The 23,666-nt window shown below is 36.3% G+C and overlaps 2 protein-coding genes across 5 annotated transcripts in view; one reads left to right on the forward strand and one right to left on the reverse strand.

Moving 5' to 3' along the window:
* The window catches only part of LOC112057021 (spastin), a 49,789-nt gene extending 34,707 nt beyond the window's left edge, over positions 1 to 15,082 (forward strand). For 3 of the 4 annotated variants that reach the window (XM_024097519.2, XM_024097524.2, XM_024097512.2), the window contains 6 exons: positions 617 to 731; positions 1,200 to 1,342; positions 2,724 to 2,914; positions 3,269 to 3,468; positions 4,952 to 5,129; positions 5,444 to 15,082. In XM_024097519.2, coding sequence (XP_023953287.1) covers positions 617 to 731; positions 1,200 to 1,342; positions 2,724 to 2,914; positions 3,269 to 3,468; positions 4,952 to 5,115 — 813 coding nt within the window. In that variant the 3' untranslated portion in view covers positions 5,116 to 5,129; positions 5,444 to 15,082. Of the gene's footprint in view, positions 1 to 616; positions 732 to 1,199; positions 1,343 to 2,723; positions 2,915 to 3,268; positions 3,469 to 4,951; positions 5,130 to 5,443 lie in introns of those variants that run through there. The other variant, XR_008251964.1, reaches the window with a different exon arrangement.
* Positions 15,083 to 15,212: 130 nt separating this feature from the next.
* On the reverse strand, positions 15,213 to 23,417 carry LOC128199300 (odorant receptor 43a-like). The gene is made up of 8 exons (XM_052888258.1): positions 23,080 to 23,417; positions 22,226 to 22,363; positions 21,186 to 21,354; positions 20,212 to 20,324; positions 19,676 to 19,775; positions 18,276 to 18,380; positions 16,327 to 16,482; positions 15,213 to 15,727 (listed from the first exon to the last, which is right to left on the reverse strand). The coding sequence occupies exons 1-8, from the start codon at positions 23,415 to 23,417 to the stop codon at positions 15,677 to 15,679; spliced, it is 1,170 nt and encodes a 389-aa protein (XP_052744218.1). The 3' UTR covers positions 15,213 to 15,676.
* Between the last annotated feature and the right edge of the window lie 249 nt (positions 23,418 to 23,666).

Here is a 23,666-nt window from a genome sequence, read left to right on the forward strand (position 1 = left end):
GATAGAATTTATGCAATAGCTTAAAACACCTGCAAAATTTATCAAATTAAATTAATTTAGGTTAAGTAGTCTCTTGTATGAAAAGTCATGTCCATCAGTAATTCATGGCAAGTAAACAAGCGGAGAAGACTCAGAAATAAATTCAGTCTAACTATTTTAAAATCAATGTTACAAATTGTCATTTATAGTTAGTTTTGATATGTGATGAATGCGATCTAAGATTCTATCGAGCTATTTGAAGGGGTTCAGGTTATTCAGTCTTTACCCTAATTTTTCCGATGTGGCTACGACCAAAGCCTACCAGAACAGATCAGTGGTCCTAACATGCGACCAAGTAAAGAGAAATAGACAATGGCGGCGGAGTTGTCCAAGTTGGTTGCGTTGGTACGAAAGAGATAGATCTCTTTCGTACCAACGCAATGAAAGAGATAGCTGTATTTCCGGTTGCACCGCTATTGGTTGAAATTTATCAATTTCTCTTCACGCGATTATCTCGTTGGTCGCATGTTAGCGCCACTGAGGAAATATTAGAAATCATATACGTAATTATGGAATTAAGCAACGTAATTATGGGAAACCGTACCGACATTTTTTTTAAACGCATTCTTTGTTATAGGCAGCCAAGCAAGCTTTACAAGAGATGGTGGTGTTGCCATCATTAAGGCCGGAGCTCTTTACGGGACTGAGATCACCAGCTAAAGGGTTACTGCTCTTCGGACCTCCAGGGAACGGTAATAAACTGTTTTGTAAAAATATTTTTAACATAAAAATGAAACCGACTTACTGTGATTTTAACACAAAATTACAAAACCAATTTTCATGAAAATTAAATGGGACCAATCTGGAAGTATACTCATACAAGCAAAAAAAGAGTTTTCAAAATTGGTTAAAAAAATACGAAGTTATGAGGTAACAAACATTTAAAAAATATTTCATTTCCGACTATATTTCAGTTACTGTGGTTTTAACACAAAATAACAAAACCGACTTTCATAAAAATTTAATAAGACCAATCTGGAAGCATACTCATTCAAACAAAAAAAAAAATTCAAAATTGGTTAATAAATGACTAACTTATGAGGTAACAAAAATTAAAAAAAAGTTCTTTTTTACTTTTCTGTTCCGTTTTTACTTTTATGTTAAGCAACCCTAAAAATCAAAAAGATATCTGTGTCGGTGACATAAGTTGTATACAACAGGCAAGACGTTATTGGCGCGGTGCGTGGCGGCTGAGTGTTCTGCGACGTTCTTCTCAATATCAGCCGCAACTTTGACCAGCAAGTACGTGGGGGACGGAGAGAAGATGGTGCGAGCTCTGTTCCAAGTCGCCAGGGAGCTGCAGGTAAAGGGAACATCGCCATGTCTCTCAATAATTTCTAAGTTTTTATTAAACGCAAATTTATGGAAACGACAAAGGGAAATATAACGTCGGCCCTGGAAACCCAGGATTCTTCTTCTTAGGGTGCCTCTCAGACTAACGAAGGTTGGCAGTCAGTTTCTTGAACTCGTCTCTGTCTTTTGCGAGGCGAAATAATTGTGCGGCGCTCGCGACCCCAGGATACCCGTTTAAAAATATATGGCGATGATATTATGATGTAGGTATAAATGTGGATCTGATGAATAATTCTGTCTTATTAAAAGAGTTGTTTTTGATGAAAAATACATTTTTTTAACGCTTTCTTTCTCAAAAAGTTCGCCTGTGTACCAAGGAGGCGAAGTAACATTTAAAGTTGAGTTATTTTTTCTTGCGTTATTTTTTTTGTTACTACGAAGCCTAACAAACGAGAAAAAGAACGAACAAACCTTCGTCGTAACACTCAGGCTGTATGGTCAACGATCTTTGCTTGTCTCCGTTGGGGGCAAATTAAAATGTCGTGAAACGTTTTAGCATCTCATTATGAAAGTAGAATTATCAAGATATTTTTAGATGTAAATAAAATGCCGGGTGGTTAGGGCAGGTCAGGTCCGGGGATGTATTCCCTTTTAGCATCCAGGGCTCCCCTACTATAAACAGCTGCTTGGAAATTATTAAATTATCATTGTAACGATACAAAACAAGTTTATCTGACAGGCAGATGGACACTAATAATGTTAACATATAATGCATTAACGTCGAGCTGCATATGAAATGCAAAATTTAAGTAAACTGTGAAAATGCAACACATTTTAGCACAACTGCATATCACTTTCGCCATATTGCCATAGTTCAGAGCTTTCTGTTGGAACAATATCGTTTGCTAGACACCGCATTTAGATCTTTTGCAGCTTTGGCACATATCCAAACGTGTATTGTTGAAGTTATTTCCATTTTTTGACAAAATCGCAGTAAACATGTATTATGCAAAATTCACTTGAAGGATATATAGCACAATAAAAGATAATGGGTGCAGAGCAGTTTTATTGGGCATCTTCTAAACGTGCGTGACACTATGTCAATCAGTCTTATTTCTGAAATTTCATCATTTGTTGAAATTGTTGAATTTATGTGTGATATTTTTCAAGCAGTTAAAAACATTTCATGAGACCATGTTCGTTGTTCACTCTGTATTATTACAAGTATTGTGTGGGAAGCTAAAAGGAGCTAGAAATATTTTTTCAATATACTACGGTGTTATACAAGATAAGTTTAAAAATTGCAATGAAAGTAAAAGATTATTTTAATAATTGCTTCATATATTTATAGATGTGTTATTTACTTTAAAACATCAATTTGTTCCTAAAAGCCGTCAATAATATTCGTGGACGAAGTAGACTCGCTTCTCTGCGAGCGTTCGTCGGGCGAGCACGAGGCGTCGCGGCGGCTGAAGACGGAGTTCCTGGTGGAGTTCGACGGGCTGCCGGCCGCCGGCGCCGACAGGCTCATCGTGATGGCGGCCACCAATAGACCGCAGGAGCTGGACGAGGCTGCACTGAGGTAATTACACTTCTCGGCGAGCGTTCGTCGGGCGAGCACGAGGCGTCGCGGCGGCTGAAGACGGTCGAGCTCCCTTCGGCTTCCGAGTTTTTTACAGTGCTTGTAAACTAAATTGATGTATACATGGACACACACGTATATTCTGTAACGTGACGGTCTCGGACGGGACGGAATAGAACAACAATTTTCGGAAATATCGTATCAAACAAAATACATAAGAACGTTTACGGGAGCACGATATTAAACCATCAAGTCGCCGCGTCCTAAGCCACCTACCTACTACTTTTAGCTTATTTGGTGATGATGAACTAATTTAAATTAAATTCAATTGAAAAAAAACATGTTTTGTTGTAGGCGGTTTCCAAAGAGGGTTTACGTGTCGTTGCCCGACGCGCGGACGCGCGGTGCGTTGTTACGACGCGTGCTGGCGCGCGGTGCGGCGGCGGCGGCGCTCAGTGACGACGAGCTGGCGAGGCTCGGCGCGCTGACCGACGGCTACTCTGGCAGCGACCTCACCGCGCTGTGCCGGGACGCTGCTCTCGGCCCGATTAGAGGTAATAGTTAGGCTGGTAATCAATTTCGAGGAGCCATTTACGGTGAAGAGCCGATAGACAATTCGGTTCTTTGTTACCAGAGAAAACGCCTGCGTGCTGCTGCGTCTGCAGCTAATCGGATGTGCCGTGACCTCAGTGAGTTGTGCCGGGACATTGCTCTCGGCCCGATCAGAGGTAATAGGTAGGCTGGTAATGAATTTCGAGTAGGCATTTAAGGTGAAGAGGCCGATAGACAATTCGGTTCTTTGTTACCAGAGAAAACGCCTGCATGCTGCTGCTGCTATTCGGCTGTGCCGGGACATTGCTCTCGGCCCGATCAGAGGTAATAGTTAGGCTGGTAATGAATTTCGAGGAGCCATTTACGGTAAAGAGCCGATAGACAATTCGGTTCTTTGTTACCAGAGAAAACGCCTGCGTGCTGCTGCGTCTGCAGCTACTCGGATGTGCCGGGACCTCAGTGCCGAGACATTGCTCTCGACCCGATCAGAGGTAATGGTTAGGCTGGTAATAAATTTCGAGCCATTTAAACCGATAGACAATAGGGTTACCAATCAAAGGTGTTACCAGAGAAATCGCCTGTGCGCTGCTGCACTCGGTTGTTGCTGCTCTCGGCCCGATCAGAGGTAATAGTTAAGCAGGTGATCAGTTTTGAGTAGCAATTTCAGGAAATGAGCGACGGCACATTGGACTTTCAGTTTTTGGCAATAACCCACGGTCAGTCCAGTATTGCACTGGACTGTAAAATTTGTGGAACGACCTTGTATACTGTGACAATATTTTCGGAATGTTTAGGTTTAATATATTTAAAAAAAAAAACAAGTTGTTTGTTACTTTGTGCTGGAGGTAAATCTTAAATGCTTTTAGCAACTTCAACGTTTGGCAATAGGCCAGCGTTTAGCGTTAATGTGTAGGGAGGAATGGAGCGAACTTAGGAATCTGTATGTATGTGACACGGACTTGAATTTAGTTAGATACAAAGCCGTCCCCTACCTACGAGTATATCCCACACTGATACTTTTGTTTACATTTCACATAAATCGTTGTTTTTCTGACATGAATGAATAAAGAAATTATTTCAAATTGGTAAGGTGTTAGAGTCATTGTTACTTACATCCCACTTCCTACTTTCGTTGACACCCTCTTGTCTTCTGATGAGTCTTCTATATTTTTACTTTTCCTCTTTAATCCTACTAAATTATGTCAAGTTGTAAATATATAGTACAAGTATACTGTATTTTTCTGATCCTACCTAAAATTTCGTTCCTTTTTTAAAATTTAATGGATACTGGCTCGATATCTCGACACGCGGAGCCAATAAACAAAGTAAAAACTAATCAGTTATTTTGACATGTGATTGAGAAATCTATGAATACAGTCAAAAAACCTCCTTTGAAGTAATTTAACAGGAGAAATGATCTTGAAAGTTTTAACCAACCAAGGCATGCGCAATAACTATAAACTCAACTGTTTTTGCTTGTTTCAGAATTAGACCCTGAGGAAGTCAAATGCTTAGATCTGTCACTGGTACGAAGCATCACCTTCCAAGACTTTATGGATGCGCTGAAGAGGATCCGGCCGTCCGTCTCCCCACACAGTCTCGTCGCCTACGAGAAGTGGTCTGTGCAGTACGGCGAACTAGGAGTTTGAACTTTGATATACAGGTAATAAGGTCGATTTTTGTTATAGAATAATTCCTATTCAAAATTCTGTTGTTTCAAGGCTTCTTTACAAGCACCAATGAAACGTCGAGATAGTCTGTTTGACTCTAGCATTGGTTTGAGAATCGTAATCGTAATTTACAATAATAATTATTACTATTTACAATTTTTGACTTCCCGTGAAATGTGAAATTCCTGATCTGACTGATCTTTACCTGACTAACTTTGTTGAGAGGCCTTCTCGGACGAAGACGATTAATAATTCTTATCAAAAGCTAAATAGGTAAATATTTAAACTCTAACTTTATTGTTTTTAGGTACTGGCTAATAATAAGGTTGAGGTGAGTCAATAAATTTAAGGAATGCGTCGATATCGCGAGTGAATCGTTTGAAGTTTATATTGTAATGAACTTATTCCAGAAATTTTTGTATATCGCTCAAATTTTAGGAATCTCCAAATGTTTTCCCTTTCTAAAATTCCAGCGTGTTATCCTATAACCGAGAATGGTGTGTTTTAAGTTTATTAGTATTATAGTTTTGTATTTGTTGTAATTATATCGTAGTAATCGGAGTATTTAAAACTCGTCTAGTCAAACAACCAGGTTTTGACTGTAGTTGCCAAGCATTTCGCCACAGTTCACAGCCATAGTACGTCGTAGTAGACAAAAAATATCGAAATAGGTAATAGATCTCGTATAAAGTGCCCAATGTGCGGTTAACGTGTAATCCGGCTCAATTGAGAAGTAGCTTTCGATGTTTCTAGATGTAAGAAATGGCTTTTGCACACCAGACTTCTTCATTGAGTCGGTTTACAGTAACCGAAAACCCGTCCAGTCAAAAGGATCCCAATGAAAAAAGGAGAATTGTACATACGACTTCGATACGTTGTTGGGTGGTTATATAATATGGAGACTCGATTGACTGATCTCGGAAAGTAATATGATATTCGAACATCCGGATAATTAAAGGCAAGGACTAAAGTTCTTTTATTGTTGACTTTAGTTATGTTTATTTTAATATTCCGCGAAAAACCGACGAATCTAAACGGACTCTACAATATCTTTACAACATTTAGGTCCGGGCTATTTCTAATAAGTGTTGGATAGATTATTCACAAATTTTGTCATACCTAAAGTAAGATAATGACAAAACACATATAGACACTTCATAATATTCATTCTTATCAGAAAGTGGTGGTCCTTAGTTGTAGTAAAAAAATCCTGCAAATACCTTTTTGGAGTGGAGTTTGGATTTTATGTCGGTTATTTATTCTGAGAGATTTAAAGAAATTATTACTCATCGTCAAAAATACAATACCTTTTTTTTTCTTTTTTTTGCCGTCGCGTGTTTATCTCTTCTTATGTTCAGTCGGGATATCAAATTTTTGACCAGAAAATGGTCCGGAAAATTAAGTCTCCATTATTATAAATACCACTTTACATGAGTTATGAGTCGTCAAATTATATGTCCTCAAATTCCAAGTATCACACATGTTTTATATAATAATCCTAAACCCTTTTGGCTTGATTGTGTTTCCCCAGATATATCTGCATTTACATTGCCCACAATATTCGGTAGTATTCGTTAGAGAATTAGCAATCTACTTCAATGGAAATGCCAATTTATGTTAACTTTTATGTATTATTATTATATATTTATAATAAAATGATATTATTCATGTAAATGAATACAATGAATTTAAATAACATTTTTTTTAATTTTATTAAATAAGTTTGTTCAAAAAATTTTCATTTGTATAATTTGCATTTCCATCGATTATACATTATATTTTAATTTACAATTATTATTAGTATTATATGAATTAAATACAACATTGATTTAGTGAATGAAATAAATGGAAAATTAAATTTAAAGGTAAGTCCGTAAAGTCACCATAAGAATTAGGTTATAAAACAGAATGATGTCATGATTTTTTGAATAATAAGTATTACGTAATGCATTTAGAGTCGAACTGCTTAGCTAAATCGTCTCTCGCGCAGTACGGGGTTGCGGGAGTACCATGGTAGCGGTGAACGAGTGAGGAGCGGGCGCCAGGAGCATTCGTCATTCATCCATTCGATAGGGGAGCGAATGGGATAGCAGTACAATTCTTCATTCATTCATTCATTCAATAGGGGAGCGAATGGGATAGCAGTACCATTCTTCATTCATTCAATGGGGGAGCGAATGGGATAGCAGTACCGTTCTTCATTCATCCATCCAATAGGGGAGCGAATGTAATTACAGTACCATTCTTCATTCATTCATTCATTCAATTGGGGAGCGAATGTTATAGCAGTACCATTCTACATTCATTCAATGGGGGAGCGAATGTTATAGCAGTACCATTCATTCAATAGGAGCAGCAGTACCATTCTTCATTCAATTATTTCAATAGGGGAGCGAATGAGTTGGAAACAGTACCATTCTTCATTTATTCATTATTTTACAGTAGCGCGTGTTGTCGCCCGCACCTCTCTCGTTCCTTTTGTCGTCACGCACACCTATACTGCGAAGACGAGGACTCAGCTATGTAATTTGCCTGTTATCATATTTTTATGAATTATAATTATAATTTTCCGTCACAAATTATTTTGTGTTATTATGGGCTTGCCTTTTGTTCTTAACAAGCGAACAAACAATGAAAACTGTGTACAAATTATTTGTGTTAACCGTTTTGTATGTACCTCATTTTGTATATTTGGATGTAAGGAAATGTATGAATATGTTGCAATTGAATGTAGCTTAATGAAATTTACAATTATTATAATAAGTTTGTTTTATTAGTTGCCGACAATCCACGTAGCTTGATATCTGATGGGATAAAGATAATTTTAGCTGCACATTTCACTTGCCTTATAATTAATAATGAAAAAGTCTTAATACGCGCAAACTTTTATATTAATAAAACCATTTACTGGTAAGAACAGATTTTACGTAATTTTTAGATTCTCCTACGATCTTTGCTTTTCGCTTATATCATGTACTATTACTACCAAAGAATTTATTCAACGTTTTCTAAAGACCAAAGATTCGTGAGGTCTTTCAGTAGGATTTTGTATTCCCGTAAATGTATTATGTCACAAGTATTGGATTGTCGGCGTTTAGAGTATTCGACGTAGATAAAATAATACGTAGTGCCTAGATAAATCTTGATTTTAATCCAAAGGTAATAAAAAGGCCAAGTATTCACGAACATTTGAATTACTGAGAGGTTGATAATGCCATCATCTCTTATTAATCAAATTGGTTTTAAGAACAAAAGTTTTTTTTTTAAATAAAAAGGGTGATTTGGAAGAACAACCAATGTAAACAAAATGTGATTTTCGTGTCTATGGTTTCATTATAATGATGTCTATCAAACGTAAATGACACTTTTTCGTAAAAGCGTCTTAGTCAAGCGGTATCAGTAGTTAAACTTTCTTTGATATATGGATAAACAACCAAGGTAAACATGGTTTTTTGCTTGTAGTATAAAATTTACCAGAACTGACAGTGGCTGTTTTTCCAAATAACCCTTTGTCTTCATTTATACATGTATTTTCAGATGTAGTGACTAGTTATATGTTATTAAAATAAAATTCAACCCTTTCTAATAATAAACATAATTTAAGTTGAATTTTCACGAGGCCTTTTTATACAACCAAATAGATATTTTAAATCCATTTTAAATTTATTGTTGTTATTGAAATTATTCTAATTATGTTGATTATGTAATATGTTTTTTTTTTTTATTCAATTCTTGCCTTAATTTTATTGACATTAAATCCCAATATGATCATAAAATATTATTGTGCTGCGTATCTTATGACGAGCCACATATAAAAGACAGTACTAACGGGTAGCTAGCTTCCGAAATCGAAAATAATTTGCTCAAAACTGCGTAGTTTAATGTAAAAAAAAAAAACTATGCGATTCGGGCACGATGATGAAGAAATATATATTTTCATAGTTTGTTATAAAAATTGACTACTTATATCTTCGATCTAAATAATAATTATAATTATGGAATTAATATCGATTACAGGACCATGCAATTATTCGTAGGTTTGATATAAAGTGTGCCATTAAACATGCGGGGCAAAAGGTTTGTTTGATTGGTCATAGACTAAAGAACAACAAATTGGTATGAATGAAGTTGTTTACAAATGCAATTGAAAAAAAGAAATTCAGATCTAAAAGTTGAGCTATGAACCATAGACAGTGAAAAAGGCATGGCAGATTTTTAAACCGTACAGTTTTTGTTATTATTGTTGTAATATCACCAAGATGGTCTTTTCTTTAGTCTATGCCAATATTTATGCTATGGAGCTATGGAGAATCATGCCTTCTAAATTTGCTCGCTTGTACTTTTATTAATACAATTCGAGTACTTTGTATTTTTATTCTATTCTTTTTTCCTTATTCTTCAAAAATACTGGTATCATTAAACTTGATTGATGTTTCTCCAATATTTAACAAATTTTCTCCATGGCTCCATTTTCTGGGAAGGAGGACTAAATAGTAACTACCCGCTTAAAGTGACCTTTATAAATGTTGTCATTTGAATTTACAATAAAAATTATACACATTGATAAGTATCGCATTTTTATCTCTTTATAATTAATCATTAATATTTGTAATATAACCTCTAAAATTATGACAATGATGTTCTGATTATTATAATATAATTTAGGTAAGTACCCCCATATCCATAACCATGGATTAAGATTCATAGAGAAGTTTAAAGTTACTTCGAAGAAATTTGACGTGTAAATCATAATCCATGTTTATAAATAAGGCCGATAGAGTTTTGATTATGCATATATTTAGTTTTAGCTTTAGAGGTCTAGCCATTAGGTACTATTTAGTCTTGCTTAGACTGTTTCGTAAATTAGCCAATAGTAATCTTGTCAAAAAGTAGTTAACCATTATCTCCATTACATAAGTGTTTCTGAAAAGACAGCGACGTAGATGATCGCATAGCATTGTATGTAGCTATTATATTTTTACAGTAATATTCTTAAAATAGATATCGTTTAGGAGGGCCTGTATAGCCTGATGTACCTTTTTTGACTGTCTCCTTGGTGCTGCGGTATGATTTACAAAACGGAAGTCCTGGTTTTCTTAAATGGACCCGGTCTGGCTGGCGGGAGGCTTAGGCCCTTGATAGTTACCACCCTACCGGTTAAAACGTAGCGCTAAGTGATTTAGTGTTCCGGTACGATGTCGTGTAGAAACCGAAATGGGTGTGGATTTTCATCCTACTACCAAGTTAGTCCGCGTTCATCTAAGATTGCATCATCACTTGCATCAGGTACATTACCTATGCCAGAAACACTGTACTTTTGGCATTTCTAAATTGAGGAACTGGACTATCGCAGGTTCTTAGTCCAATTAGTTCTTGTGGCATATTTAATAAAGCAGCCTAACAAAAAATGTAATGAAATTGTCGTTTTAGAGTCAGTTCGATGTTGCCACAAGAAATTATACTTATAAAGCCCTAGACCTAATAATATAGTAAGAGTCTGTCACAGTAGTCGAATGTAGTGGCTTTTAACTTTAACTATAATTTAAATAGTGTTACTTTGCCAAAAGTTTTATACAATTTTCCGGAAAGCCTTCATATTTTTTTTCGTTGTATATTTTATTTTTATCTGTTAGATTTCGAACAATTAATTAAGTATTTGTTAGATATTACAAAATTTCAAAATTTATTATTAAAAATTGTGTCGCGAGGTTTGTAACTCGTTCGAAAATATGTTATTGTTTGTTTGTATATAATATTGTTTTCAATTTGGCGATTTTAATGCGTGCAGTACAATGATTTTATACTATTAGATACGTTACCAGTACGTGCCAACAAAATCACTGCAAAAAGTGTTCCAAACTCAGCTACTTCACTAGGCGCACACAGCGTGCATAAGGTTTTTAACTAGGGTATGGACTATAAGTAAAAATTGGAAAAACCCTTGTCCAACTATGTATTCTGTGGTCCAACATAGGTTTGTAGTGAGTCCTTAGGATAGGCAGTGCTTTTTTGCATTTATAAAGTGCACACCACTGGGCGCACACATGCACAATTTTTATGTTTAACTTACATTATATATTTATGTATATATAGTTTTTACACTTCCTGGACACAAAACTCGCCATTGTAGACAATATTTAGGTGGGTGCTCAAATAACTTTCGTTGTTTACTATGCGACTAAATTAAATTAAACCAATTGTGTGACTCTGTTCGCCTCAGTTTTCGACGCGCTAGTGCCATATCTAATAGTATAAAATCATTGATGTAGTACCTATATGCATGATTATTTAAAATCGCCAATGTTTTTTTTTTTTTTTTGTAAAGACTATTGACGTCAAAATAATTTATTGGCTCTATAAATTGTTATTGATGTAAAATTGCGCTATTTTTTTTATCGCAGTATATTTTGCGTTGGTAACCATCAACTTTTGATATGGTATCTATTATTCCCTAAAGTTTTCTTTCTTTACACATTTGATGCGCCTTTAATGTCTCAAACTTATCTGGCCTGCAGGCTAATTCACTAACTTTGACGTATGTTAGTTGACATACCTATACGAAATTGAGATTCTATGTTACAAATATCATCCGATGCTTACTGACAGCCCTTACGTGGATATCAAACAGTAGATAGATGACATTTCTTAGTTGCTTTGATGTTTATTTTAATAGGTTGTTATTAAAGACCAAATTAGTGAATAGGCCTGGTGAGGGTGTCCCTGTAGTTGCGATTTCAGTATAATGTTTTTCAAAATGGCGACCGCCACGATGTTAATACTTAACTCATTGTGTTAGTTACAGTACATTGTGGTATTTATTTACATTATATAAATTACTTTTGTTGTTTATATGCGGCTAAATGAAATTAAGACAATTAGCCACTTTACCTACACTTTACCTCAGTTTCGACGTGTATAAAATCTTTGTCCAGGTCAGATATGTTGGCACTATAATCTACACTACAGAATGGCACAAGGGTGACCGTGCAAAGTTTTTTCGAAGTTGTGATCTTAACATTTAAAAAAATCGGTTGTGTTTTTTTTTTATATTTGTGGGCTGTATTTTTAAAACTGTATGTTTGTTACTGTGTTTTATAGTAAATTTCATGTACTGTGTATTTGTAATTTTTAAATTGTAATTTTGAATTTTTTTTATTGATATGTAATCACGTCATAAAACTAAAAAGTACCTAACATGTAAATAAATGCAATTATCGGATATTACAGTGAATAAATTTCTCATGATTTCTTACATACCTACTGCTTTTAAAATTGATTGAAAATGAAACAATAAAAAATCGTTTTTTTTTTTATTTTATTATTTTTACATCCCATTATTTGTTACGTTATTTATTTCAAAACAACAAAAATAATAAAAAATATTGTATTTATTAAAAAACTGCTAAGTTCGTAGACTACGAGAAGTGATACACGTCCTAGTGAGTGCATAGACGTAATAAAAAGTCCAGACACCGTCTCCTGAACTAAAAAGTGACGCACCTGAATTCTGCCTGTTCGAATATACTTACGTACACGCCAAGACGCACACTGATGCACATTCGAAAACAGATCACCATTAATTTCCTATTGTGACGTGGCAGGTAGCAACGTCAGTAATTGGACCATTTTGTGGCAGAGGAAACACCTCGAGCAGGTCCCAGGACATGTGACCTTGAGAGTAGGTTTAAAGGATCCTTTTAGAATGCAGTAACACTCACCTTCCCTGTCCGATATGATCTCCATGCCTACACTAATTTTATGATAAACAATAATTCCAACACAAAGCCTTATCAATAATTACAACACAAAACATTGCGCAAAATCACTAACGCGACTGGCAGCGTGACGGTGTCTATGCTGCCTAACAAACAACTGAGCTCAAGTCATCAAATAAGCTCTTATTTTATACAGTACAGTGATACCTCTACAATAGCATCGAGGAACTTGTAACACTATATCGGACAATACACACACACATATATACGCTGCGCCATTATGGTGTTTGACAGGGAGATACCGTCTGCCTATTTTATTAGTCTATGTCTATTAAAGTTACTGGCCAGACATCTCATTAATTCTTTTATCCAAAGGTCTGCCAGATGATGCTATAAGCAACAAGACCGCCTTTGCACATACCTTGTTTACTATGTTTTCTTCTTTATTCTTTGTTTTTCTTTTGTGCAGTAAAGTACTTATATATAAATAAATAAATCTCTTTCGCAAAAATTTAAACTAGCGATTGATCAATGCAATCCTTTCGGTTTTAAGGGAGGTTTTGGGAGGTAAAATGTTGTGCAAAATGGGTAACGACACATAGTATGGGTACGTTCCCTTTGCATGTATTTTAAACAATGTTTGCAATGTAATTCGTACGCTTTAATGTTTTAAAATCCCAAGGTTTGGAATTTGAGCTTTTCAAACTGACTGATTGTTAATATTCTTAATGATGTTATTCGCTTGGAAAAAGTTTTTTTTTTAATATAACGACTAAATGTAAAATATATATAATAATAAAAAATATAGTCGTTTTGTATTTGAAGTGTAACAAAGTCGTCGGCTACAAGTTTAGCTTGATGTAAATACTACTTTTTATTTTAGTGGTAACTATAGACTGTTATGTTTTACTTTTGGTATTTAAAGTGATTGTTTTTTTTTCTTTACCAATACGTAATTGTAACATACCAATTGAAAATATCAAAATCAACTTACTCTATAAAAACCCGATTAATATGTGCAAAAAAGTTACTTATGCATAAGGTAATGTATAATTTTTAAATGTAGGTACTTACCAGAAGTTCGTGTAATGTGCCTATTTTTAATTTTTTAGAAAAATTCTTTTATTTTATTTCAGTTCTTTAATAATAGTCACTGTGATAATAATAAGCCGCTAAAAATAATCACTGATCACAGTATAAAACTGGTATTTGCATTGTAATTTATCCGAGGTACCTATGCAAGTAAAGCTAAGGATACAATGTAATACAGCGCAGCGCAGGACGCAGGTCTTACGCTTTGGTCTCTTGATGATGATCGCTGCGTTGTGCGGTTCAAATGCAACGTTTATAAGTTGATTTTGCCGAAGCTACCAGAGTAGACGTATCTATCAAATTGTCTTCGAACAAGTCCATTATTAAATCCGTGATACAAACCGCCGCGAATGAACGAGAATGATGTCGCGCAGTACGTAGAACCGCTCCCCACTCCATCGCGCTTGCGGTTCGCCGCTGACGCTGACTGTGACGGAACAAAACAGAAACACCATTCTAGACGTGTTTTATGTGATTATGTGTCCGACACCGCATGTCGCACAATGTAGCGTTGTGCGTTACGATCAAAAGACTAAAGATATAGGTCGACATAGCGTCTCTAAAGACATACCAGATGAAGCGTATGCTACTGTAGTTAACTCAGTTGGAAAATATACCTAACAAGACTTCTCTTATAAAACACTTACTAGTATAAAAGTATGCACATAAACGATTTCTGTCGATACTTTTACAAAACTCAAAGAAGTTGTGTACCTACTTATACTAGGTACCTACACTAAAATCTACAGATCGCCTCTAATTTTCATTGCTTTTATGTAACATTTTTTAGTTGCTTACAGACTGTGGTTGACATCAATTAAAATTAAATTGCCGTATACAAAAGCTACTCAGTACTGCGCTGCGCTGAACTGCTTCTGCGAATGTCTACACTCAGCCTTACAATTGTGACATACATGGTTGTTATTCTTTGATACACGCTCGCCTTTAATTTGTACGCACGAATTTACAGTTATGATTAAATTTTTAAAATATAGTTAAGCGTCGTTGAGTGTTGAAAAATGTGTATTTTTTCATAATTTTTCATAAACTAAGCACACTTTTACGCCTAAAATGTCGTGGATGTACACAACGCATATGTGATACACGGTTTACCTATGAATAAAACAATTCATTTGTGATTATGGATATTTTATTTTTTTAAACCTCTTTCCCTTTAAAATAATTTAAGCCGAGTGTGGTGTGCTTTGCTTAACTAACACCATAGATTTATTACTTAGTCTAAGGCTAACATTTGATTTTTCATGCGTGATGTCAAGAACCGAACCTAACCTACATAAATATCAATAACAATACTTTACGTACACTTAGACTAATAACCTATAGACCCGCAGCACCTAACAATTTTTCACTCGCTATTTTGACGAAATGAAGCGGTAATATGGCGCTGCGGAGGTACTAGATATATAAACTATTCTTGAGAATAACTGACAGATGCCACGCGGTTTCACCCGCGTAGGGTCCATTCCCCTAGGAATACGGGGATAAAATATAGTCTGCATCACCCAGGGATAGTGTAGCTTCCCAACAGTGAAAGAATTTTTCATATCGGTTCAGTAGTTTCGGAGACTATTCAATGCAAACAAACAAACAAATCTTTCCTCTTTATAATAGTAGTGCGATGATATTTCAACAGGATGATGATGTACGTATAGGTAGTAGGTTTATATGCACCTATTGCGATAATTAAACATGGACATAATTTTATTTTTTAATCATTTCGCTTGATTCAGTACTGCGAAATAGGAGTACGACGATCTTAAGATCTGAAAAAAGAAAATTTGCATATTTTAATTTCACTAAGTAGATAGGCATATGTTTTCTGTGGTTATAATAAAATTAGTTAGGTACGTAGGAACCTCCATAAGATTGCCGAAAATTGCGGTAAAAAAACCACACATCTGATTGACCTAACGTATAGCTACCTCACAAGCTCAACTGCCGGTAATTTTATCTGAGGTGTTACAAGTACCTGTACTTTACACCAGCACCCTAGTGGCGTGCACTGAAGGCTAGCTACAGGTAACATGTAAAATATGCGCTGGCAGCTCTGAGGACTGAACCTGTATGAGTGATTTTCCATTTTGTAATTGTAACTATGTATTAAGCCTACCCAGTTAAAAACCTCATGCACGCCACTGCTTTCAAACATAATATCCTAAATATTGGAATAGATACAACAACTCCGCTTAGCGACAATACCTTTTAGGAAAAACAGTACTCTTTCACACGAGGCTCTGCTGATTTTTCGTTTTCTTATGCGCAATAAGTATCTACACAAGCCTGGACTCGTCCTTATGTTGCTAAGTAGGTAGTAGTAATCAAAGTCTGGTCTTGCCCTTATACTAAGTAGTACAGTACTTACAGAAACAAATGTAGGCCGTGAAAGCGGAATGTAATGTCCAGCTTTGAGAATGATTGGTCTTTTCATCCGCTCCATGGCGATGAGTAACGACTTTCTGAACGTGGCGTCTTGCTCGTACCACGGCGACTGGTACAGCCATTCTCGTAAATCTTGGCTCTATAATGACAAATAATACATACCTACCTAATACCTATGTCAAAAAATCAATTAAATCTAACAACCTTTGTCCTTTAAATAATGTCCTTCATTGATTCAGGTGTAGTCTCGTAGTGGACTTCGGTCTTGGTTGGTTACCTCCCTACCGATAAAGCCCTCAAGCGTAGGTACCTACTAATCTAAGGAGAAATTAAGAACTAAAATAAAAACGAATTCTTCAGAAGGTACCTATGTATCTAAGGAGAAATTAAGAACTAAAATAAAAACTAATTGTTACGAGGGCCTGCGAGTTCCATCTAACAAACTATAAATATACTAAACTATCTATATGTTATTATAAACATTGTCTGTTATTTGCTGATAATAATTCTTCAATGTCATGATTACAGTTTTTCGTTTATAAGATACTGATTTGACTAAACCTAAAGATTCTATCTTTAGCTTTATTATTTAAACTCAGATTAAAGTAAACTATTTACATTTTATAATTAATTTAAATATTATAATGATATTAATTTCATAATGTTAGACTAAGCCGTAAAACTGTTTAATTAAAAAGTAGTTGTAAGATACAGAAACCATTTTTGAATTGTAAAACTGTTTGAGTCATAGTCGGTAATTATTTTGTCGTCTGGTAGTCAGTCGAGCGCGATCTTTGTTGGTGATAATACACTTTGTTGGAACTATACGAAGATTTTCATTGCTGAATACACATTCCTGACGTCACGCTGCCCGTCTCAGTAATATTATTCTTCAGAAGGTATAGTGCCTGCCCTACTTAAAGATCTTATGCACGCCATTGAACAAAAGGTAGCTAGTTAGTAAACAACTAGAACAAAAATAAACCCACAGAGCTACAGACGGTATCGACCGCTGTGATGTACCTACCGTTATTTTCCTTTCACGAGAAAGAACGCTGTAAGAAAAATGGGCACTAATCCCCCGTCTGAAACAAGGCTTTGTTGATCCCTTTTCAAATAGAGATTGCTTTTTGCTGATTACATCTTTGTGACTGAGTGGCTCTAATACGAAATTTACCTTATACTTTCTTTTATTATCGTACAAAATATATAATAAGTAAAACAGTTTTTGCAGAGAAATCCGATCGATAGGTCTTTAAATGACGGCCGCGTGGCGCAGTGGGTAGTGACCCTGCTTTCTGCATCCACGGCCGTGGGTTCGATTCCCACAACTGGAAAATATTTGTGTGATGAGCATGAGTGTTTTCCAGTGTCTGTGTGTATTTATACATTATATAAGTATTTATATGTAGTATATAATTGTATATTAATATTATAATATCAACTATCTTAGCACCCATAACACAAGCTACTCTGTATGCTTACTTTGGGGCTAGATAGTGATGTGTATTTTTTAAGTATATTTATTTATTTATTATTTATTGATTTATTTAAATTAAGTCAGCCATTGACGGTCAATTATTCCTACGTTTCTGCATCGCAAACGGCAGCGAAGTCGTTTTATAAGTCGAGCCGTCATGCACGCAGCAACCAATACACGATCAATTATAGTCGTGGGTACTGCAGAAACGTGAGAATAAATTGATCGTCAATGGTGTGCGCTAGAATCACCTTCGTGAAAAATTTAAACAAATGGGTACCTTAATATGTACCTATCTTACCTGACTAACAGTAGAATTCATAGACCTTGTAGGGGCATCCCCAGAGGATTCACCCGCTGAAGTAGGTAGGCTTCACGTAGGTACTCAAAATTCGATCGGCAGGACTTTATTAAACTTAATAGGTATTCCTACATAGTTAATTAAATTTTACCTTAGTAGTGAGCTCACTTCCACACCAGCAATATAGGAACAATTGTGACAGCATGGTTGCCATATAGTTCAACATGGAGTAGAACTGGACGCTGCTCGGCTCTGTCTAAGTTACAAAAGATTTCCTTTGTTATAATGACGGCCTCTGTGGCGCAGTGGTAAGTGGATTTACAAGACGGAGGTCCTGGGTTCGATCCCCGGCTGGGCCGATTGAGGTTTTCTTAATTGGTCCAGGTCTGGCTGGTGGGAGGCTTCGGCCGTGGCTACCACCCTACCGACATAAACGTACCGCCAAGCGATTAAGCGTTCCGGTACGATGTCGTGTAGAAACCGAAAAGGGTTTGGATTTTCATCCTCCTCTTAACAAGTTAGCCCGCTTCCATATTAGATTGCATCGTCACTTACCATCAGGTGAGATTGCAGTCAAGGGCGAACTTGTAAAGAATAAAAAAAAAATACAGATCATTACAAGGGCGTAGCTATCGCCGTACCAGACATATCAATGATACGGACCCCTTACGGGTGAAAGCAAAAATTAGTAAAATTTAAACCACAATCTCACTTAATTTGCTGCTTCCCGGAGAAAAAAACCAAAAGATTTAAGGGATTTTTCTGCTCGTCTAATGGGCCCCCTAACTTTGATATAGGGCCCCTACAAAGTAAGCTACGCCACTGGGTCCTTACCTCATAATATAAACGGAATATTTACAAGATACCATAAGTCTGTTGTGTTAATCAAAGAGGAATGGAGCGAAACGGAATTAAGGACACAACACCAATGGTGCGGAACAAAAACACCTACCCTACCTACTCGTATACGTATGTAGGGCAACAAACTGCCCCCTAGCCAACTGGCACGTCGATTCTTTTTCTACAATCGCTTATGCTTCGAAAACTAGAAAGATGTATGGGAATGACATTTGCTATCGACAGGTGACGTGATCAAGATCTGTCATTCCCATACATCTTTCTAGTTTTCTAAGCGTTAGCGATCGTAGAAAGAAAATCGACGTGCCACTTGGGTAGGGGGGCTGATCCGAAGATATCATAGATATTAGAATATTATACCACAGATGGGTACAGGACAGCTATCACTTATTTCAAAATAAACTAATTGGGTGTAGTGTATCAGCCATTTAAATTAAAAACCCCTCTAAGTACATCATTATCATCCACAGCAGATGGAAATAGGCCTCTTACATGGACTTCCAAACAAAACGGTACCGGGCTGCCAGCATCCAGCGGCTCTCTGATGACCTCGGTCCACCTAGTCGACCAACACTGCGCTTTCCGGTGCGGGGTGGCTATTCCAGCACTTACGGATTCCAACGTCCATCGGCTCTTCGAACTATGTAAAGTACCTATTGTATAGGTACTTTTTTATCCCAAAAATGTCCTTACAATAGTTATCCGTAGTCCAATAATGCAGATGATCCCCACTGTGCAGCAAAGTTGGAAAAATATATTCGCGTGGAATGTATTCTCCAACATTTCAATAAACCTGGAACATTAATTTTATTTAAGTTTACTAAAAGCGTGGCACCCGTAAGGTAAATAATCTAAATTATATTAGTCTGCGTTTAAGCCGAATTTATATTTGTCTGACGTGTCGTGTCGTAACGCATCAGAACAGAATCGGTATCATACATTTTGTATGGCATCGTTTACACTGACTGACGTGACATGTCGTGATGGTTTCTGATGTGTCACATACAAAATGTTTAATACCGATTCTGTTTTGATGCGTCACGACATGACACGTCAGACAAATATAATTCCGCCTTGAATCAATGTTTTATTATTCAAGCTGCAGTCTATTGATTGTAGTCGTTGTATTTTCAAACGCTTTCCTCAGGTATAAAAACAAAATAATGTATTAATACTTTACCTACCTGTGTTAATATACAAAATAAATTATGTATGTATATATCATATACCTTATAACAGCTTGATGTTGTTGAAAGCACTCCCTAAACAATTTATTATTTTCTTCAATCATTTCATCACACTTCGCGCCCTTCATCTTTGCTGACAATGGCGTACTTCGTAACTGAAAATAAAACTTAATAATATGGTTGATCTACATAAACTATCATCTACTAGGTACATATCATCATTTTCCTCATAAGCTAATGGCCTGATGGACTACTACTGGACGTGGACAAACACGATGGTCTACAGCCGCCTGCATCCAGCGGCTTCTTAGGACTCGTCTGATGACGTTACCCAGGGTTCATATAGAATTGAGCTTTTCGACGCGAAGTTACCAATCTAGCACCTTGTTGGGATACTTCATTCTTGTTATGATGCTCATACTAAAATTAATCTAGTAAGTTTGATAGTAATCTATACATTGATATGAGATATATCATGTCTATTGTAATTGTTAATGTCGTGATTAACACACTTTGAGGCTACCTTTGTCAAAGGCCCTTGAAGTTTAATATGAAATAATATTTTTGGCACGAAGCTAACTGTCTCGCGACAGGGTCCAATATTCGTCATCTTCATTATCGTTATCCGCCGAAAGGTTTCCACCGCCGGACATAGATCTTACATCTCATATTATCCTGAAAGAAATATAATACTGCTGGAATGGCGCCCCCGCACCGGAAAGCGCAGTGTTGGTCGACCCCCCACTAGGTGAATAGAGAACAACAAGTGGGTTGCAGGTAGCCGCTGGATGCTGGTGGCTTGAGAACGTTGTGTTTGGTAGTCCATGCAAGCTGACGACGTCCAGCAGTGGACGTTGGACATCCAAAGGCTGTTAATGATGATGATGATGTAGGAGCACGGACTTTCACACTTTAAACTTTTTTAAAATGACGAAGCTTTAATTTTCAACACTCTCTTAAGACGTATATCGTACGTATCTTATACGAGTATACATTTACAATATTTACTTCCATACCTGTTGTATTTTATCGATAATAATTTCTAATTGGGCACACCCGAACATGACCATCGACAAAATGGTGCTGTCTACCGCGAAAAACAACATGGCGCTGCAATAGATGCTCAGTATCTGGTAAATGTACCCGAGCTCGTACTGAGGCGACTTCTGAGCGTCTACCGGCATCCTGAAAATAGGTTGGTTCTTACTAAAATTGGTGAATAAAAATTGAGAAGTTTATCATTACTTATCTATTTATTTATTTGATACACCTACTTATGTACTAGTACATGTTATAAAAATAAATAAATAAAACCGGCCTAGTGCGTGTCGGGCCACGCGCAGTGTAGGGTTCCGTAGACTAAGTTAGCACTTTGCATGTTTTGCATTGCAAAAATTCATCCTCACTTAGCATGTAGGGAAGGAACCCTAAAATTTATTTCATCTTTTGACTTAGAAGTTCAAACTCATTGGAATTCACACTGAAACATAGGCGTATATAGCGGGTGGGCCGGGTGGGCCGGACTCACCCTAAAATGTTCCAGTGCCCACTCTAGAATTCTGGGTTTAAAATTCTATGATGGACACCAAAATACAAAATATTAAAAGCGGTCGACCCGTTTCAGAGGCCAGCGTCCACAAACATTGTAAACGACATTTCTATAATGAGTGTCAACTCTGTTCAGCGGTATGTCAGGGGCTGGCTCCTTAAGCTGGGCCTGGGCCTACCCTAGGAAATAATCCTAGATTCGCCAATGCACTGAAAAAGCCTTATTCCTGTAAGTAGTTATAAATGCACAAAAAAAAATATTAACATCACATGAGAACCCACACTGGTGAAAACCTTTGATTTTGTCAGATATTCCTTGGTATCTAAAATATATCAAAAAGGAAAAAATCATTTATTTACATTAAGCACACTAGTTAAAAGCCTTTTCTGCAATCAAAAATGGGCTTTCTCTTTTAAAATCCTGAAATAATCTCTAACCTAACTAACACTAGCAGAATTCGTTAGAATAATTGATATTCATCGAATAGAAAACACAATTGTAACTTACCAAATCTTAAACGGAAAGAATCTTGACTCCGCATTGTCGAAGAGTGGCATCACAGCCCACAGGCTGACTGTCATTATCGCAGTTATTAGGAAAACTGCACACAGATTCTTTACTTTTCGTGCATTTGTGAATAGCACCCTGCGTGTGCGTTCAACAAAATGTAGACATTAACTTATGTACTTAAGAAAAATTTCATATTTTTTAACTGTATTAAAAAAAATTGTTTCTATTCTTATAAATTGATGGCTATCGCATCGTACAAAAATTAAATTTGTCAGGAAGCTAGTCCATAGTCAGTAGTTATCCGCTAAAAATGGTTTTGCAAGAGGGCCGGATTAAAGAGGTCTAGGTCGCGGGCGTCCACTATCAAAATATATTTAACTCAAAAAGGTGATTGACTGACATAGTGCTCTATCAACGCACAACCCAAGCCACAGACGGGATTGGGCTAAAATTATGGCATGCAGGTAGATGTTGTGACGTAGGCATCTGCTAAGAAAGAATTTTGATCAATTCTACCCCCAAGGGGTTAAAATAGGGGATGTTAATTTTAAACCGATCGAGCTGAGACTTTGCATACATAAAGCTACTATGACGTAGGCATTCCCTATGAAAGGATTTTGATAATTTCTACCTCTAAAGGGATAAAATAGGGGATGAAAGTTTGTATGGAAAGTCCTTCATTTTAGAGTTACAGTTTACAAATTTCTTCATAAATCATAAAAAATACGAAATACAATGTGATTTAAGAATTTTTAAAATTCAACCCCGAAAGTGATGATATAGGGATTGAAAGTTTACATTGATTTCCACGTGGACAAAGTCGAGGGCGTCCGCATATAATTAAGACTCACTTGGTATGATGCGGTGTCTGAGGTCCAAATATATCCAGCATCATGAAATCTAACAAACATTTTAGCTGCTTTTTGTTAGCGATGAGAACTGAGACCTTATAACAAACTGTGGCTTGAGTGAACAGAAGGTACGAAGCTTCCGATACCTCATCCAAGTCCCCCCATACTACCACTACGTAAATAACCTCAAACAGTATGAAGCAGTACTGCGTCAGCATAATCATGATTTTGTATAGATTATAAAGCAAAGCGTATCTTTTTGGTGGCAACCATATTCCTAAGAATACCAATACATTTCTTGGTCTACTGAGGAATATATCTATCGAGCTTAAAGCCATCTTTTGTTTCTCACAGTGGAATGAGTGCGCTAGATTGTATACTTTTGTCTATTGATACTATTCTATTTTAGTTTTGCTTGTGCTACATATCAGAGAAAATACAGGGTGTTCTTTTTAAACTGTAGCATTTTCTGTGAGTTACTTACTATCAATAATAAAAATTATGTAATCCTAATGAATTTTACCGTTTTTCGTAGTTATCTACATGAAAACGTCTTATAGATAACTACGAAAAATCAAATTTATTTG

The sequence above is a fragment of the Bicyclus anynana genome, chromosome 21 (assembly GCF_947172395.1).
Source record: "Bicyclus anynana chromosome 21, ilBicAnyn1.1, whole genome shotgun sequence".
Classification (NCBI taxonomy): domain Eukaryota; kingdom Metazoa; phylum Arthropoda; class Insecta; order Lepidoptera; family Nymphalidae; genus Bicyclus; species Bicyclus anynana.

Excerpts from the sequence above, each read along its gene's own strand:
- LOC128199300 (XM_052888258.1), bottom strand. The coding sequence starts at position 23,417 with ATGGCTTTAAGCTCGATAGATATATTCCTCAGTAGACCAAGAAATGTA. Across the intron at positions 18,381-19,675 it reads TTGGACTACGGATAACTATT|ACAGAGCCGAGCAGCGTCCA; the intron begins GTAAGGACATTT and ends TTTGTAACTTAG. Across the intron at positions 15,728-16,326 it reads CACGGCCTACATTTGTTTCT|ATCTTAAGATCGTCGTACTC; the intron begins GTAAGTACTGTA and ends TTCTTTTTTCAG.